The 18503-nt window shown below is 39.4% G+C and overlaps 1 protein-coding gene across 5 annotated transcripts; it reads left to right on the top strand.

Moving 5' to 3' along the window:
* Positions 1 to 1014: 1014 nt before the first annotated feature.
* Positions 1015 to 16659, top strand: DDX3X (DEAD-box helicase 3 X-linked). Of its 5 annotated transcripts, none has more exons than XM_075589703.1 (19): positions 1015 to 1291; positions 4669 to 4723; positions 5437 to 5487; positions 5814 to 5885; positions 6544 to 6663; positions 7340 to 7433; positions 8478 to 8633; positions 8808 to 8907; positions 9447 to 9582; positions 10179 to 10264; positions 10585 to 10683; positions 10775 to 10935; positions 11295 to 11439; positions 11539 to 11683; positions 11804 to 11985; positions 12401 to 12518; positions 13456 to 13612; positions 13940 to 14064; positions 14147 to 16659. In XM_075589703.1, the coding sequence occupies exons 1-19, from the start codon at positions 1247 to 1249 to the stop codon at positions 14254 to 14256; spliced, it is 2157 nt and encodes a 718-aa protein (XP_075445818.1). In that variant the 5' UTR covers positions 1015 to 1246; the 3' UTR covers positions 14257 to 16659. The 5 variants fall into 5 exon arrangements, with proteins under 5 accessions (XP_075445818.1, XP_075445819.1, XP_075445820.1 ...); XM_075589704.1 differs by having other exon boundaries at positions 13940 to 14043; XM_075589705.1 differs by lacking the exon at positions 5814 to 5885.
* Positions 16660 to 18503: the final 1844 nt, after the last annotated feature.

Below are 18503 nucleotides of genomic sequence, written 5' to 3' on the forward strand. Positions count from 1 at the left end.
TGAGGGACTGCGGATCAGGTAAAATCCCAGGCGGGATTGCTGCTTTAGAAATTGTGAAGAGGGGGCATCCAGACACTGGTTAAGGGGTTCAGAAGTCATTCGATTTAGTGAGGTCATCACACACACACACACACACACACACACACACACACACACACACACACACACACACACACACACACACACACACACACACACACACACACACACACACACACACACACACACACTAATGGTAGTAAAGTATAAGTGTAATACAATAAATAAACTGTTAAAGTAAAAAAATAAATAAATAATAATAATAATATAATTGTGTGTCCCGGTTTTTCATTTTCAAAATCTGGTCACCCTAATCCAGGGGGTTGCAGTTAGAGTCTGAGATAGACACATGTTGGGATCTACCTGATAGGTAGGAATGAAACCAGTTTAAAGCATGTTTCCCTATTCCAGAGCTCTGGAGTTTGTTAAGCAAGATAACATGATCAACAGTGTCAAAAGCCTTTGCAAAATCTTCAGAAGTGACACCTGACCTCTCTTTTGCCTTTAAGCTGTATTTTCCTGTGTGGACAATCATAGCAGGATTTTCTCTAAACCATTACATATTACACTACGGTTTTTCTTTTTTCCCTTGCCCTATAGGTTTGTTCCTTTGGATACCAACCACGTCTATGTTCAACGTGACTCCACAGACCGCGTATCCCCTAGGTGACGTCATACTATAACGTCACAATTTACAGCTCATCCTGGTCTCTGCCGCCTACCGCAACAGCTCCGCCTCCGCCAGGCGGGCAAGGAGGAAAGGATCTCGCGATTGTACGTTCGAGAATCTTCCAGGCAGCGAGTGCGCGCCAGGTGCCAGTCAAGCCAGCGAAGTGTTCAGAGAGGGAAGGCGGACAGGTGGCACGCGCCTCGCACACGAGTCGGCGGCGCGCACGCGGCCCGTGCGCAGCCGCAAAAGAAGTCAAACGTGCGTGCTGACGTCCCGGCCACGCCGTCCTATTTAAGAGGACGGCCCGGCTCGCTGGGACGTTCAGTTGGGAGCAGCTTCTCTTACTGTTCGCGTCGCGCGTAATCTCAAGGAGACGGACGAGCGGCACATTATATGCACGCACTTTTTTTTTTACTTTGTGATAATAAGAGTATAAACAAACTAAAGCAGCATTGATAGCTCTAACCAGCCTAACCGAATTATATAAAACCGGCTTTTTTCCTGAACTATTTAACCCGGCCTTCTTATCCTTTAGTTATGAGTCATGTGGCCGTCGAAAATGTCCTCGGTCTAGATCAGCAGGTGAGTGTCGCTTATCCTGGGGCGGTTGGGCCGTTGCGTCGCATAGCGGGTTCGAATCCTATAGTTTGAATGTTCAACGGACGTCGCAGGCCGAGGGAAACAATGGAGGCCTAGTCTTGTGTGCGCAGTTACTTTACGCGGTCGACCCTTGGCGCTGCTCCCCCCTTCTCGCTGTCAATAGGCCTAAAAGCGAGCTCGATCGTCGTTAGCTGGATGAGGCCTAGTGCAGACAGAAGCCTTCTCTTTCTTTATTCCGTGTGATCTCGGTTGGCGCGGGGCCGGCCCGGATGCGTCATTGGGGCGCGGGTGAGTTCATTAAAAGTCCGGTTGGTGACGCATCGCCGACTCTCGCCGTGATGTCCATGTTGGGGGTGGGTGGTAAAGCGGCTTGGTGTCTTTCGGATTAGTGCTTGCGGTCTCTTCCTCGGTTGGGGCAATGAGGCAGCGGAGTATGGGGCCTGGTTGCTGGTTCTTCACAATGGCGGCCTTTGTGAGGGAAGAGGGGGAGGGACACGCAGCCGGCTTTCTGTGAGGAGGCCGGATGCTATATTTTTCCACTTGCACAACGGGTTGGTTTCAATTCAACCCGTGATGAGGCTGCATCACCATAGTGTGTGTGTATATATATATTTATATATATATATACATTTTTTTTTTTTTAAAGATCGACATTGTTACCTGGCTTTAACGCTGCAAAGCTGTGCTTTACACCTCCCCCCCCACCCCCCACCCCCATATATAGGATATTAGTTTTATTATCGGGTTCTTTTGCTCCATTTCACGTTCTAACTCTTGTGCACTTATGAGAATCCCCATATGTGTCTTGTTATGGTTAAGGGAAATGTTTGTGTGCATGATCTGTTCTAGTGTTGCCTTCCACGACTGAGTTTGAATCCAAAACTGTTAAATTTATCTTTGACAGGGTACCGGATAGTCATCTATTGTTAGACTTTGGCTCATGGGTCTCCCCGTAGCAGACGATGCGAAGAGTATTAGTTTCCCCTTTGTGCATTTGGTCAGGGATAGGTGATCTGAAGCCTTGTGGTTTCTTCTCTGCTAGGCAGAGTATGATGGAGGTAATGCGGCACATTGTCTTCTGTTTCATTTACGACTGTGGAAGGAGTTTTAAACGTTGATGGGAGTTTCTTCCTCTGGTCATGTCCTCTTGCCGGTTTAGTGGTGCAATACTGGATGTTTTTACACAATAGATTGCAAGAAGGTCCTTGTCTCAAAGCACGCGGGTCTCCGTGTCCTCACCCCTTTAAGTAGCCATGTTTGGTTAATAGACGGCGTGTTTTTCAGAATAATTGGTAGGGTTTCTTTATCACTGCAGATTTATATTTGGCAAGCCACTCATGGATTTGTAGTCTTAATTAAATCAGCAACTTCTTGATCTCGGGCTCTTTGCTGCTTCTAGTTTGGGTGGACTTCAAATGTCCTTGTGCATTTCTTTCCATAAAGGTGTTTACAAGCACAGATCAGTTTTCTTGGGACGTACTTTGTCCTTTTAATGCTATTTGACAGTCATAGCTTGACAGCTATCCAGTTTCATTTACATAAATGTAACCTCCCACGTTGTGGTGGTTTCTCAATGGTTTTACAGAAAATGTAACCTGAATAGTAGTGCTGGGGCATATCATTTGGACATTCACATTTTATATATATATCTATCTGCAATTGTACATCATATCAAACCATACATTGTTGCATATGGTTTCTGACCATAAGTTTACTAGAAATACAAATTGAAGCTCAAAAGCTGAACTTTGGCAAAAGGCGCACAATCACAATTTACCTGAACTATTTTAAAATTTAGATCTTGTAGATATCAAAAGTTGGCCTTTCATAGAAGTGTGCTTGCATTGGATTCAGGTGTTTACATAAAACTTTTAATAAATCTGCCAATGTTTCTTTGGGTAAATTGTAAACTTGATGCTTCCATGGGACATGTTTTCTTCTGGAGGAAGATATCGGTCCATTGTGTGGTCCAGAAGGTCTTTCCCAATGTTTGCTCTAAAATGATGGTTGGAGGGATGCCGACTACCCCTCACCCAATTGATTTGGTGTTTAATAATTTCTAATGCATTATTGTGACTGCAGAACATGATTGCATTTAACAATCTTCATACCTTAAAATAATTAACTTGCATGCCAATATATTTTCTGGAATTGTCTTGTGTAAAGTTTCTTGCAAATCGAATATCCAAGTTGGATATTGACTTGTGTGTTTATTCATTTTAAGCAGGTCAAATGTCTGTGTCTACTTTTAAACCTGTTGTGGTGTTTTTAGACTTGGGCCGTTATTTGTTAATGAATAAACAACTATCCACTAACTAGTATAGTATATTGTGTGCTATTGATTAATGCAATGCAATGGTGGATCTAAAAATACCAGTTAATTTATTGTGTTTTGAAGTTGCTTTATAAATGATGCTACTGTACAGGGGGAAAAATATATTTAAAAATGTTTAACTTTGAAAAATTCTCAACATATTTAATATGTATACAATATTTGGCTTACAAAGAAAAAAAGAAATGTTTCAAATTTTTAAAACTGACGTGTCTACAAAAGCGGTTGACAATAGTATTGCTACTCTTAACCCCCTAGTACGATCACACTTGGAACACTAATAGCCACTTGAACTCTAAAGGGCCACCATTCCTTTCATCTTGTCCATTTTATTTATTTAAATATTGAATCAATTGAAATATTGAATTATTTAAATATTGAATTTGTCAGTCAATGGCTTCAAATTAAATAACCTTACATTTGCTACAACTTGTTGCGTTTAATCCTACAGGATATATTTTCACTTATGTAGGGGAATGCTTCACATGGAGTTTCTATGGGTACTGACAAGACAACAACATCTTTTGTTGCCTTGCCTCCATTTTGCATTTCGTAATGTCCCTTGCTTGTACAGTATCTTTATCTGCAGTATCAAGCATAGCCAGTAGAGGTCGGATTTACACTTGCATGTGCTGTGCTTTGTACTGTAGTCCATTTGTAATGCAGTGTAGATGGTTAAATACTTACACAGCACAAGAATTCTTGTCCTTCCATCACGGTGCAGTCACATCCTAGTGAAGTGGCAGCAATGAGTCGGAACAATTGGCATAATTTGCTCTAGTTTAGGATGAGCATATAGCTGACTTTTTTCACGTGGCACCCGTGACTGTCACGATGCTCAGTTCAAACAATAGGATGTCCATTTTAGAAGAGCGCCTGCACTTCATGCAATGTCTGGGAGCACTTTTTTAAATATATCTAATTACCAAACTCGTATTTGGTCAAGTCTATGCAGCTGTGAGCAATATGGATCAACTTCTGGGGAGGGGAATTGACATTGCCATTAAACATTCTATTTTCTTTGCAGTTTGCTGGCCTAGACTTGAACTCTGTTGACGCTCAAAGTGGTGGTGCAGGAACCAGTAAGTAGTAAAATAACGCAGGCTGGTCATTCATCTTTTTGTTTAGTTGAGTAACCACTGGCTTATCTAAAACGGTAGTTGCTAAAGTTGAAATTTCATGATTTGCTTATTTTCTATTCCGATGCCCTAACTAGAATAGTAAAACATACAGAACACTACAAGCTTATATTGAACCCCCAATATAACTACAACATGTGTATGTGTATATGTATATATAATGCATATGTCAGGAGTGCTACTGAGCATGGCAATATATATTTAAAACCAGAGACAGAACATGAAACAGACAGAGCTCAGTGCACATCCAATGAAACTTATACACTGTACAGTGCCTAAATATATATGTGTAGATATCTTTTGAATAAAATGGTCTTTTAGTTTAACATTTTGGCCAAAGTGTTGTAAGCCCCTGGGCCACTACACGGCAGACCACATCTCAAGGGTACCTAACACTAATATAATTTCTTAATAACCTGTGCAATACCAGGAAGAATGATTTATAATAAATCTGTCAAAATTAGTTGCATAGTTCTAAGTCTGATTGAAGCTTTTATTAACCTGTACATTACCAGGAAAAGCACTAAATAGAATATCTGGTTGTAATTTACTAGCCAGAATGTGGGCTTTCTTGAGTTTGTCCTGCTTATCCAGCTCAGTGTTAAACTGACTTGTTACACTTTTATGTGCACTAATTGGCTTTTTTTTATATCTAGAAGGGCGCTACATTCCTCCTCACTTAAGAAACAAAGAGGCTTCAAAGCAGGGTAGGTATTTGTACTGGTCTAATTTAGTTTACTTTGCCTTTTGTCTTTTTAACGGCCCTGAGTTCAACATGCTGTATAGGTCTACTGTGTGAAAATTCATATATACACGTCTGTATATGTATATATTTATACATTCACCCCCACACACCACCACCACAGTCGCTGTATGCACCTGCTGCTCAGCATACATTCTCAGATGTGGCTTGGGTAAACTCGGCTAAACCTGTTTTGTCTTCAGCTCTGTTTTAGTCACATTAGACAAAGCTAAAAAGTCAATTTTACAGCAGACATCAGAACTGTGAATTGAAAGATATATTGTCATGTAGGTTATCAAAGGTGTCAGTACCCAGCTGTAGATGTGTGTAAGGGCTACGGTGACTGGTGGTCCCAAAGAAATGGTATGGTTACCTGTCTTGCTGTGTTGGCTGCACAATAGCTTGTCCTGAATAAGCTAGCTGTTGAGCTGCTTGTACATTGCAGTGGAATTAAATAGTTTTTATATAAGCAATTTCTAACTGAATACAAACTCTTTTTAGACCACCTTGCATTTCTAATTTTCAGATAAATCAATAAATGTGTTTGTATTCTATGAATAATCTAACTTCTTAAACTTAATACATTAGTGTAGATTCATGGCCTGCGTTTAAAAAAGGAAACGGAAATTTTCAAATTTTGTAGGCCACGGCTGCTTGGTTTGTTTCTTCAGACAGGTTGGTTGCATCAATTATATTGTAGGCATACTGATTTTTAGAGCTTGACTACCTTATGGCATTCTGTAAAGCTTGGTATTTCTGATTGGCTTTGCTATACTCGTGTTATGTCCATTGAAATTAAAGTACAACTTGCCTAACTGGTTTCTCTTGCAAGAATCGGGTGGCAGTTATGAGTAATTAAAGTGCATGTAACATGCATTAAACTTGTAATTTTGTTCGCTTGCTTTTGTAGCCTGATTTGTTTTTAAATGGTGTATGGATATTGAACTTGTGTTACGGTTGCTATGTCTCCTCCTCATTCCAACCCCCTCCTCCCCCCATTTAAACTTGCCACTTGTTACAGATTCCAATTGGGACTCTGGTCGTGGTGGTAATGGCTACACAAATGGCTCTCAGGATGACAGTCGCATGAATGGTTGTGATCGTAGTGGCTTTGGAGCCAGAGGTTCTGGTCGCACTGGAGGTATGGACAAGTTTTCCCAGTCATCGGTCACAAGTTGATTACTAATTTCTCGAATATTTGACTAATAAAGGTGCAGTGAATCAGTGACTGGATTAATGTTGCTGACATTCCTTGAAATTGACTTATAAATATTGTAAACCAAAGATGCTTATTTCCCCTAGCTGCTACTTTTAATGTGATACTATTTTCCTGTGCAGTTCTTGTTGGTCTCCCCCTCCCTACTCCTCTGCACTTACCAGTGTTGGGTCCCTGGATGGGATTTGTCAATTAAGTGTTTGTTCTGCCCTTATCCCACCCTTTTTCTAATCATATCAAAAGATAAATATTTTGCTTTCTAATGACATTGCAGCTGCATATGTCGTTCAAACATGGTTACGTTTAATGAACATTTGATACATTCTTTATGACGTTTAGGTCAAATTCTGGAATTTGAACTTTACAAGGTCTAAAGTATATAGTTTAGGGATCTGCCCTTCAGTTGATATTTAGGCTCTAACTGATCACCGCTTCCAGGAAAGTTGCATTACAATAAAATGTTTTCATCTGGAGTCTTGACAAGTATCTGCTTGATAATCCAGCAATATATTAAAGTAGCCAAGCATATCTTACTAGCTTTATAAAAACAATGCTTTCATGACTTATCACATTCTAGCTCTCATAACGATTATTTTCATAGGGTTTACTGACAACTCGGGGTGGAATTCAGGAAAAGACAAAGATGCATACAGCAGTTTTGGTTCCCGTAGTGACAGAGGAAATGGATCTAGAAGGTGATTTTATTTTTGTCTGTCTGGTCAGTTTAAGAGTCTAGATAATCCTAACAAGAGAAATAGCAATGCTCACAGGGAAAGTCCACGTAATGAAAATGCAATTGTAGCCTTTAAAGCATAACGTCTTTCCAATCAAAACAGCATAATACAGCTAGAACTCCATAATCCACAATGTGATAAATAGTGCCGCTCTGTTCCTTAATGACCACTCTCTGTGGACTCCCAATAGCCTGCAATAGGTAGATCTTGTATGGGTGTCAGTGGCTGCAGAGGACTATGAAATAGTAAGGCACAAAATTGAATAACAGTAAGTAATGATTTCCAAGGCAGCTGCACCGATTTTCACGACCCTTCCTATATAATCCAAACAATGGATGCATGTATAAAACTGCTTCTACACCAGATTTTAGATGTCTTCTGTTGAGACCTTTTGGCTTTGTTCCCTGCAATTTTGTTTTCAGGTAGTTGTAGTGGGGGTTTCATTGGGCCATATGTTTATTTATTTTTTACTTTAAAATCACTTTACTCCATTAACAGAACAAAATGTTTAAGTACCGTGCATTCTCCGTTTGATTAGGGTATGCTGTTTGGGAATGCTATATATTTATTCGGTTGTTAAACCCATTGTGTTTTGTGCACATAAGTAAGGTGAAATCCCCTTTCTCTGCAAATAAACCTGAAGGTAGTCGTGTGCTGCTCACACCATGGCCACCACTGCCTAAACTGGTAAACAACTTGAGTTACGTCAGGTAAGAACTCTCTACCAAGGGTTGGCTGGCAATGCAAAGCGGTTTAATATATATCCATGTAAGCAGGCTGTCTTCGAAATCTGCTACAACTCTTAAATGTTTGTCTCAGCCGTTTATAAACTTTGTTCTGGCTTCCTGATTCTGGTATTTTAGATACAAGCCATGTTTCAACAAACATGTAATGAATTAAGACAATATTGTTAGATTAACTGCTAGTATATATGCAAAGAATCTTCCATGTAGTCAAACGTTGGTATAGTCATGACTTGAATTCTGACTTGAGTTTTGTGTTTAGTACTGATGATCGTCGTACAGATGGTTTTGATGGTGCAGGCAGTCGTGGCGACCGCAGTAGCTTTACTAGATTTGACCGTGGGAACAGCCGTTGGTCAGATGAGCGAACGGACGACGACTGGTCAAAACCTCTTGCTGCAAACGATCGTGTTGAACAGTACGTATCCATGCATGATAACTGTTCTTTGCATCAGTATATATTAATCTTTATAGGCTTGGTTTACTTTAACATGGGTAGCCTTATTTCAACATAAAGCCTTATTTTTATTCAACCTTATTGTTAGTGATTTCTGTTTGAGGAGCACAGCTAAAAAAACGTATTTTCTTTTAGAGAGCTTTTCGCTGGAGGCAACACTGGCATTAACTTTGAGAAATATGATGACATTCCCGTCGAAGCAACAGGCAACAATTGCCCTCCTCACATTGAAATTGTATGTTCTCAGTCTTGAATAATGCTCTTTATAGTTGTAATAAGTATTAACACCGTTGCTCTCCATGACTTTAGCAAATCTTGGTTTGGGAACCACTGCTTTTTAAAAACTGGCATCCCCAGGAGCCCTTAGTCCCTCTAGTTTTGTGTTTGGCAAAGGTTTACATTGAAACCCCCCAAAATCCAATGAGACTGATGTACATAGGGGAGTACATCTTGCTTATTGTCTCAGTAATGCTGCCATTTTTCCTATGCATTACTTTCTAACCCTGTCCATTTGTCTCGGTCTTGCTCTTTTCTTTGCCACTTTTGTCCCCCACTGTCCCTCCTGTTAAAGTTACTCCGTCTAAATCTCCTGGACCCATTAGTGTGTCCAGCCCCCCAGGTTTAGAAACTAAGCTGGATCTTAATAAGAACACAAATCTGCTTACTGACTGCTCAATGCATTTTTGTTAACTGAGCAGTTTTAAATTTCCTTAGAAGTATTGAAGCTAATAACAGTTTTATGGTTATATCTAACTATTTGAATTTTTACTCCAGTTCCAGGATGTCAACATGGGGGAGATCATTATGGGAAACATTTCACTGACTAGTTACACTCGACCAACCCCTGTTCAGAAATATGCAATTCCCATCATTATAGGGAAGAGAGACTTGATGGCTTGTGCTCAGACAGGTAAACTACTTCACATCTACATAGAAGCTATCAACCCAATGTTATATTGGTTTAAACATCTGTTTAGAAGATATACACACAGTAAGTAAAGTGGGTTTTGAAAATATAGCGATGGGTTCTGTTCTAGCATAAAGTAAGCGAAGACGGTCCAGAGATCCAGAGCGGAGCACTTTCCATTTATACAGGAGATGTATGCACCGGTCTTATGAGTCTCACTAAGCTTTAATCAGAGCTCTATCCCATCTCGTGATTATTCATATCAGAACTTTCCATACATCACTGTCCATCTATTTACTGAGCCCCGATATTTGGGACTAGTTCCATTTTACTGTCTAGCATAAAGTAATCACAACCTTTCAATAGTTGCAGTGCTAACCTTTCTTAAATGTATTAGTGCTACTTGATGAATGTTTATGCAATAGTCAAGGCTTAAATTGTAACTAGCAGATTGTGATACAGGTATAACTTGTTTTGCCATAAACATTTTCTATAGTTGAGCCACTTCAGACATTTACCATTTAAAAAAATAAACTCTACAATGTTGGTAAAGTTTAATTGTTCATATTTTTATATTTGTGTCTTATCTGTGTTCACAGGTTCTGGTAAAACTGCAGCATTTCTACTGCCCATTTTAAGTCAGATCTATGCAGATGGTCCTGGCGAAGCAGGGAAGAGCTCAAAGGTATCACACAACTTGACTGTTTTTACAGTTTGAGGTTACTTCACCTCAATTTCCTACAAAAACGAGTTGCAAAGGCCCTTGATAAGACATATTTGGTTCGTTTTAGTATTTCACTTTGTAGTCTCAATTGACGCGTTCCAAAATTAACCTGCTTAATTTTTTTAACGCTGTTGTAAATGTTACAAATTTTTTTTATTAGAGTAGCCCGTGCATGGCAGATTGCAGCATTTGATTGTACAATATGGTTATCAAAATTGTAAGTTACATGTTAATATTGTTAAACTTGTTTCCTAATGGATTCATAACACTTTGTCCTACAGGACAATGGAAGATATGGTAGGCGCAAGCAGTTTCCACTTTCCCTTGTTTTGGCTCCAACTAGAGAGCTGGCAGTACAGATCTATGAAGAGGCCAGAAAGGTGCAGTATTCATTTTAAAGAATTATAACCATAGTAATTTAGTGTATACTAGGATTTTAACTTTTTTTTTTTTTTAAACTCCCTCATGCAGTTTGCATACAGATCCAAAGTTCGCCCATGTGTTGTGTACGGTGGAGCTGACATTGGCCAGCAGATTCGTGATTTAGAACGCGGCTGTCACTTGCTTGTTGCAACTCCAGGACGTCTTGTTGACATGATGGAACGTGGAAAGATTGGCTTGGAGTACTGCAAGTATGTAAAATGTAAAACATTTATGTGTAGAATGTAAAATTCTTGAAAGTGATCCAGTGTATTGTAGGAACAAGTGGTATAGGAATCTTGAATGTTTGTTTAATAGAGCATGTCATTGCTGATGGTACAAGTATTCTTTACTTTATCTGTACAATGGGACTTGCCAAAGGACTGTTTGCTGGCAGTGAGTTTCTACTGTTTCACTTAAACAATCTTGTGCTTATTACTGCACTGTAGGTAATATAATGCTTTACTAAAATTAACATTTTCTATGTGCTTGTATATTTTGCCAATAACATTTTTTTTTTTTTTTAACCTCTTAATGAGTTTTTTTTAGTTAAGTGAACTTTTTGTTACAGATATTTGGTGCTCGATGAAGCAGATAGAATGCTTGACATGGGGTTCGAACCTCAAATTCGTCGCATTGTTGAACAAGACACCATGCCACCAAAGGGTGTGCGACAGACTATGATGTTTAGTGCTACTTTCCCCAAGGAGATTCAGGTACAAGGAATTGAACTGGACCAGTATTGAATATAGCACCCAAGCTAGTTTCTGGTATGTCAATAAAAGCTTGGTAACGTTATTTCTTTAATTTTTTAGATACTGGCTCGTGATTTCTTGGATGAATACATTTTCTTGGCAGTAGGCAGAGTTGGTTCCACTTCTGAAAATATCACGCAAAAAGTGGTTTGGGTTGAGGAGATGGACAAGCGCTCATTTTTGCTGGATCTTCTTAATGCAACAGGTAAATTGTCATTCCAAGGCCTGTAGTCTGCTTTTTAAACTCTGGCTCTAATGCTACTACTCTGTTAAACAGGTTAGTTTTTACATGGTTTGAAAGTACCTATACTGTTTATCTCTTTAGGGAAAGATTCATTAACCCTGGTCTTTGTGGAGACTAAAAAGGGTGCTGATTCTCTTGAAGACTTTCTGTATCATGAAGGCTATGCTTGCACAAGTATTCATGGAGACCGGTCTCAAAGGGACAGAGAAGAAGCACTTCACCAGTTCCGTTCAGGAAAATGCCCAATCCTAGTAGCTACTGCTGTAAGTAGCATACAATTAAGCAATAATCCCTGAATAACAGGGCCTTACTGTCCCATTTTCTTGAACTCTTTTCTTTAAACTTTGTGCCATATCTGTACTTTTTGATTAAAAATAAAATTGTAAATACTTTGCAGCCAACACCCTATATAGGTGTGCTTTACTTTATCCTCTGTCTCCTGTACAGAGCTTTCATACACTGGTACCTGCTATTGTATCCATCCCCATTGTATCCCTTCCCCTCTCTGAGCTGCACTTGTTAGATGACACATGACCACTGACTAGAAATGGAAACTGGTCAATGCCTGGATTTTTGACCAGATTTCAATAATGCCCAGAATTTTAGTTTATAGCCTAATTTCTAATCCTGTTGTAATATTAATGGATTGGCTACCATAACATTGGTTTTCTTATGTAGGTTGCAGCTAGAGGACTTGATATTTCAAACGTCAAACATGTCATAAACTTTGACTTACCAAGTGACATTGAAGAATATGTACATCGCATTGGTCGTACAGGTCGTGTTGGTAATCTTGGTAAGTATTTGCCTTGCCTTACTGCACAACCTGCACATTTCAATCCACATTGGCTGCCTTTACACTAGTCTTATTTCGCCCTTTTCTTGGCCTGTGACCAAGCCACCAAATGGGGTCTGACCACTGCACAGTGTGCCCTCTCCCCCCCCCCCCCCCTCCCCCTTCTACTAATCTAGGAAGTTCACATTCTGTGCTCCTAATGAGTGCTGGTGTGGTATCACCAGCAGAGTAACCGAAGAGGATTCGACTCCTGCTCTTCCATTCCAAGCCATCAGATGTCCTGATCGCTCCAGAGTGGACATGTGATCTCTGTGCCAGAGCAGCTGTGGCACTGAGCTTTAATTTGCCGTCAAGCATTAAGATTGCAACTGTTTTCTTTTCACAATTCTATAATAAAATATGTAATTAGCATAAGTTTAGTATTTATTCAATTGGTGTACACCTGCAATACAGATTTGAAGGCAATTCTCAGTACATTTTTTTTAAATGCATCTTGAAGGCTAATTCTGCAAAATGCCACACGTTAAGAGTTCCTGTATTTGGAGTTTTTAAAGGTGCTTAAAGTTATAGTAAATCCCTTTTTACAGTAAACTACCTAAGCAGTCTTTAGAATTGATTGTAAATTACTTGGAGCTCTCAGATATATGTCATTGACGTTTGTAGCATGCATTCACTTATGGTCTAGTTACTCAAGTAAAAGGTTTACAGATTTATATCTACAGTAAAGCCACCTTCACATTTCCGTTTCAAATGGGCAACATTGAACAATATGCTCACTTACATTTTGAGGACCAATATCAATCTAAACCTTTTGTTGTGGAGATGTTGCCCACTCTTGTGCTACAAGAGGAGTCACCCATGTGAAGGGTTATGGAAGCTGTATCAAATGGGTTACTCTTTATAGTCTTAATGAGGATTATTTTTTTCTTTTTTTAAGGTCTTGCAACTTCCTTTTTTAATGAGAAGAACATAAACATAACAAAGGATTTGCTGGATCTTCTTGTGGAAGCAAAACAAGAGGTGCCATCTTGGTTGGAGAACATGGCTTATGAACAGCAACACAAGTGTACCACTCGTGGAGGCCGATCAAAGAGGTAGGGGTTCAGCCAAGTGCATTTTGTTATCTGAACTCATTATTTATACATCTTTGAATCTCCTGTAGCACGCTACCTTAAATGGGATTCAGTATACTGTAAACATGATTTCCGTTAACTTTTTTTTTTTTTATTTGCTTAATGTTATATTGGACAGCTTAACATTTGTCTACATAAATTGCTTTATAGGGCATTAAAGAAAATATTTGTTTATGTATCCAAATGCATTTTGATCCAACTAACCTAAGTAACAGGGCATTTCCTCAAATCCTAACTTTATTTTTTGGGTTAGATATGTTATGACCAAAACAACTTGTATTTTTTTAGCCGATTCAGTGGAGGATTTGGCGCCAAAGACTATCGACAGAGTAGCGGTGCTAGTAGCAGCAGCGGATTTGGGAGCAGTCGTGGAGGCCGGAGCAGTGGCGGAGGTAGCAGGGGGTTTGGAGGAGGTACAAACTTTTCCCACGTGCTCATGTTTATTGAGCTTAATTGTTTGACATTGTATTGATTGCTGTGTACTTCTGCTCACAGGTGGATATGGTGGCTTCTATAACAGCGATGGATATGGAGGAAACTATGGTGGTGGTGGTGGTGGCGGCGGCGGCGGTGGCAGCTCCCAAGTTGATTGGTGGGGCAACTAAATCGGTCTGCTGCATAAATGACAACCAAACAAGCTAATATGGAAACCACATGTAACTTAGCCAGACTATACCTTGTGTAGCTTCAAGAACTTGTACATTACCAGCTGTGATTCTCCACTGAATTTTTTTTTTTCAAGGGCACTCTGGGCCATGAAGAAAACAAACAATAGGAACAAGCCCTACTCTGAAGGTGTTGAAGATTTCATTGCTGTAGTTTTGGATTAACTCCCAGATCCATCCCCTTCCCAACAACTGCATTTATTTTGACTGAGGATAATTTGTTTGTTAATGTACTGTGCCTTTAACTTTAGACAACTTTTTATTTTAATGTCCTGTTGGCTCAGTATTGCTCAAGATATAAATTGTTATGACAAAATAAATTTATTGAACTTGAGCGAAATCAAACCTTGGCACACAGGTGTGATACAACTTGAAACAGGAATCGTTTCATCCATGCATTATTACAAGGAAAAACTTGTGCAGTAAGTCTGCATTAGGGCTTCTGTTAATTTGCCACTCCGGCAGAACATCTCTAAGCATATCAGAAGGAATAGTTTCTAATGTGGCAAACTGTACTAAGTTAAAAGTTCTGATTTGCTCACTCTATCCTGGAAAGGTACTTAGAACCTGAAGTCTCTTTAATAAGCCATTCCAGTCACAAAGATGTATGGACATATTCATACGTGTTAAGCACTGTTTTCAGAGAATGCAAGTGAATACAGCAATTAATTTAACAATGTTTAGGCAGATCTTAACTTGTGAGCTAGCCAAATATGGGCCAAACATTACAGGGAACGGTAAAAGATCTGAAACTTGTAATAGTCTTTAGGAGGAATCATCTTTAAATTTAAAAATGCCTGTCATGTGAAACATGGTAGAATGGCTGACCACAGCAGTATGTGGTTCTGTGACGGGCCTGGCTGATTTTGGTCTAATAACGCATGCTAGTGTTAATGTTTTTTGGTCAAGAGGGTATGAACAGGAAGAATTATGCAGCAGGCTTTATTTTAATGCAGATTCACATTACTCTGTTCAAGCTGCGTTGAGAGGTTAAACATACTTGGCTTACAGTAGACTTTGTAACATGGCTCCAGAAGAGTAAATTGAAATCTTAAGATCAGTGGTGGAAAAATGTACATGCCTGCATATGGTGTCAAATCTGCTAATGCGTGCAGTATAGTCAGTTTTAGTTGCATAGGTTTCCATTGTATTTAGTATGTTAATGCTAAATCTGGCCAAAGAATAATGTCCCACCTTTAACATGCCTCTGCCACTTAATTTTGCTTAATTTATGTGGTTGAATAAAAACAAATTGGTGGCATAGGAACGGCAAAAAATTTCCTAAAGTGCAATAGATTTTTCAAGTGTATTGTGCCTTGCTCAAACTTTTGTAGGTGCACTTGACAGTATTGAGGTCATTTGTTATGGTGCTATTTAAAATATAGGTGGCCCTTGTACATTTTGCCCATAACTTTATACAAAACTTATTTTATTGCACATTCAGAGAATTTTTTATATAAGTCTTGTGTGCGTGTCCTTAACCTCAAATCTTATTTTGTCTCTTGGAGATGGCAAAACACTCTGCTTGCTTAAGTAAAGGGTAGGGCAAGATTGAGACTTATTTGGGACCACAAGTGATAGCTAGGGAAGGAAACTATTTTGCACACAATGGATTTCTAGATACTTTTTGCTGCTAGTTTTGTGTAATATTTATTGAACATTTTGACAAATATTTATTTTTGTAAGCCTAAGTGATTCTTTGAAAGTTTAAAGAAACTTGACCAAAAGACAGTACAAAAACACTGGCACTTGAATGTTGAATGTCAACGTATGCGTGAAATTATATATTTCGGGGTAGTGTGAGCTTTTAATGTTAAGTCATATTAAACTCTTAAGTCAAATTAAGCAGACCCGGTATTGGCGGTGCAGCCATAACTTTCTGGTGTAATTGAAATTAAATTGGCAATTTAAAATTAAACATGCCAAGGTTTTGATACACTTGTCTTAAGATATTAATGAAACACTTCAAAACACTGATGTGAAGTGTCCAGATTCTCAGATGTTTGTTGCGTGAGTTTTACTTAGTTGTGTGGTTGTTTTTTTGTTCAGTGAATGTCTGGCACATTGCAATCCTCAAACATGTGGTTCTTTGTCATATTGGTATAATCAGTGACTTGTGTCTTCAATGATTACATTTTAGCAAGTAATATTGGCAGCAATACATTCTGTTAACAATAAGGTTTCAAAAATTATATGCAAAGAATGGATTCAAACTTGCTAAAGGTTAAGATTGACCCTCAAGTCACTCTAGTTTAGTAATTGCTTATTGTACTAGTTTAGATGCTTAGCACTGCATGTGCTGTGCATTATTGATTTTATTAAAATAAAAGTTGAACTGCAAAATGGTGTACTGGTCTTCCTTGAGCTTTTTCTAAATCCATGCGTTTGGACAAACTGAAAAACAAGTAGCAGACTCTGTACAGGTTGCTCAGTTTTATAAATTCCCCAGCAATATCTTTGTCATGAGGATCTTTGAATGCGGTCCTTAATGTTCCATAAAGGAAAAGAGCCAAGTATAGTTAATTTTGTTAGAAACATGACTGCCGGTGCCCAAGTTAAATATGCCAATATTTTGTATCGTTCTTGGGAGTATTTATCTAGCATCAAATGGCAAACTAGAATTTTATTGTTGCACTTTTTGTCCAAAGGTATTCAGACGTGTGTCAATAAAATCTGTTTGCGGTGGAATTTTGTTAATTTTGCCTCAAATCATGGAAAGATTCTTATGAAGTATTGCCAATTTAGGTCCTGTATTTATTAGCAAGACCATACTAAAAATCTATACCATTCAGGGCAAAGGGTAATCTGCATTGGTTGATTTAATGTTTTAAAAATATTGCATGTTGAAAAAAGACTTTGGCCATGTCTAAATTGCTCTGGTTGTGTACTTCTAGAAAATGTGTTCGTGTGGGGTTATTTTTTATTTTGTATTCTAGTTTTGCCTTGTCGATGGGTGCGCCTTTTGCATTGCAATTCTCAATTTCACGAAAACAGTCCTGCAAATTTTTATTCTCAATCAGCCACCAATAAAAGCATGTAAATCTATACACTTGGTATTGTGTACTCGGGACCAGGGCAATAACACTTAATATACAAAACAAGAACCTTCGCAGTGCACTTTTGAATTGCTATTTTATTGAATTGATATTTAACAATATCAAAATGTACATTATCACGGGATGGCAAAGATTACAAGCAATGTGGTGGGGGGGGGGGTGAAAAGAGAAGAGATCCTTGTCTGCCAGCCAGCAGATGAATGGGAGGGAGATCATTGCCCTTCAGGCAGCAATTGCCCAAGCTCCTTCCCACCCCCACCCAAAGCACTGCAAAATGGGTGGGGGAGATCCTTTATCAGCCGATGTTGGGCTGCATTCCCTCCCCGTAGTGTCGGCTTAGGCCCAGTCCTAAAGCTGGCGCCCAGCCTTTTACCAGTGTTGATTGGACATAGCCCAGCTCTAAAGCTGGCACCTCCAGCCTGTTGAGCTGTTCTAGGGGCTCCAACTGAAGGGTGGACCATAAAGTCCACACCCATTCCCTGTCTCCTGAGCTTGCCTGGCGCGGCAGCTCTGCTGTGACAAGGGGACAAACTCCTATTTGATACAAAAGCCATGTTAATATAACACTCAAACAGTTTACTACAATAGCAAACATTGGGGATGGGTGGGAATTCTGTTAACTCTGCCTCTCCCCTCTGAGGACCCACTCTTTACTCACTGAGCCACTCCTATATAGTGTATAAAGACACTGACTCTGGTGCTGAGTTTGAAGCAGGGGAACCTGGTTCAATTTCCGGTGTCGGCTCCTTGGGCAAGTCATTTTATCTTCCTGTGCCTCAGGCACCAAAAAATATAGATTGTAAGCTTCATTGGGCAGGGACCTGTGCCTGCAAAATGTCTATAAAGTGCTATGTAAAACAAGAACATGCTATTATACCCTCTTCTCTCCCCCCCCTTTTATGGGAGGGGACAAGCAGCCTTCCCCAGGACGTTGAAGCCCTTAAGGAGCCTTCGACCCTATTCTGAGGCTGCTGTCTCTTAAAGAGGGCGGGTATTACATAATAGATGAGGTTGAAAAAAGACATACGTCCATCAAGTTCAACCTATGCTAAATTTTAGACAGATACTTTATCCTATAGCTATACTTATTGATCCAGAGGAAGGCAAACACAAGAACCCCATTAAGGGGGA

The sequence above is a fragment of the Ascaphus truei genome, chromosome 3 (genome assembly GCF_040206685.1).
Source record: "Ascaphus truei isolate aAscTru1 chromosome 3, aAscTru1.hap1, whole genome shotgun sequence".
NCBI lineage: Eukaryota > Metazoa > Chordata > Amphibia > Anura > Ascaphidae > Ascaphus > Ascaphus truei.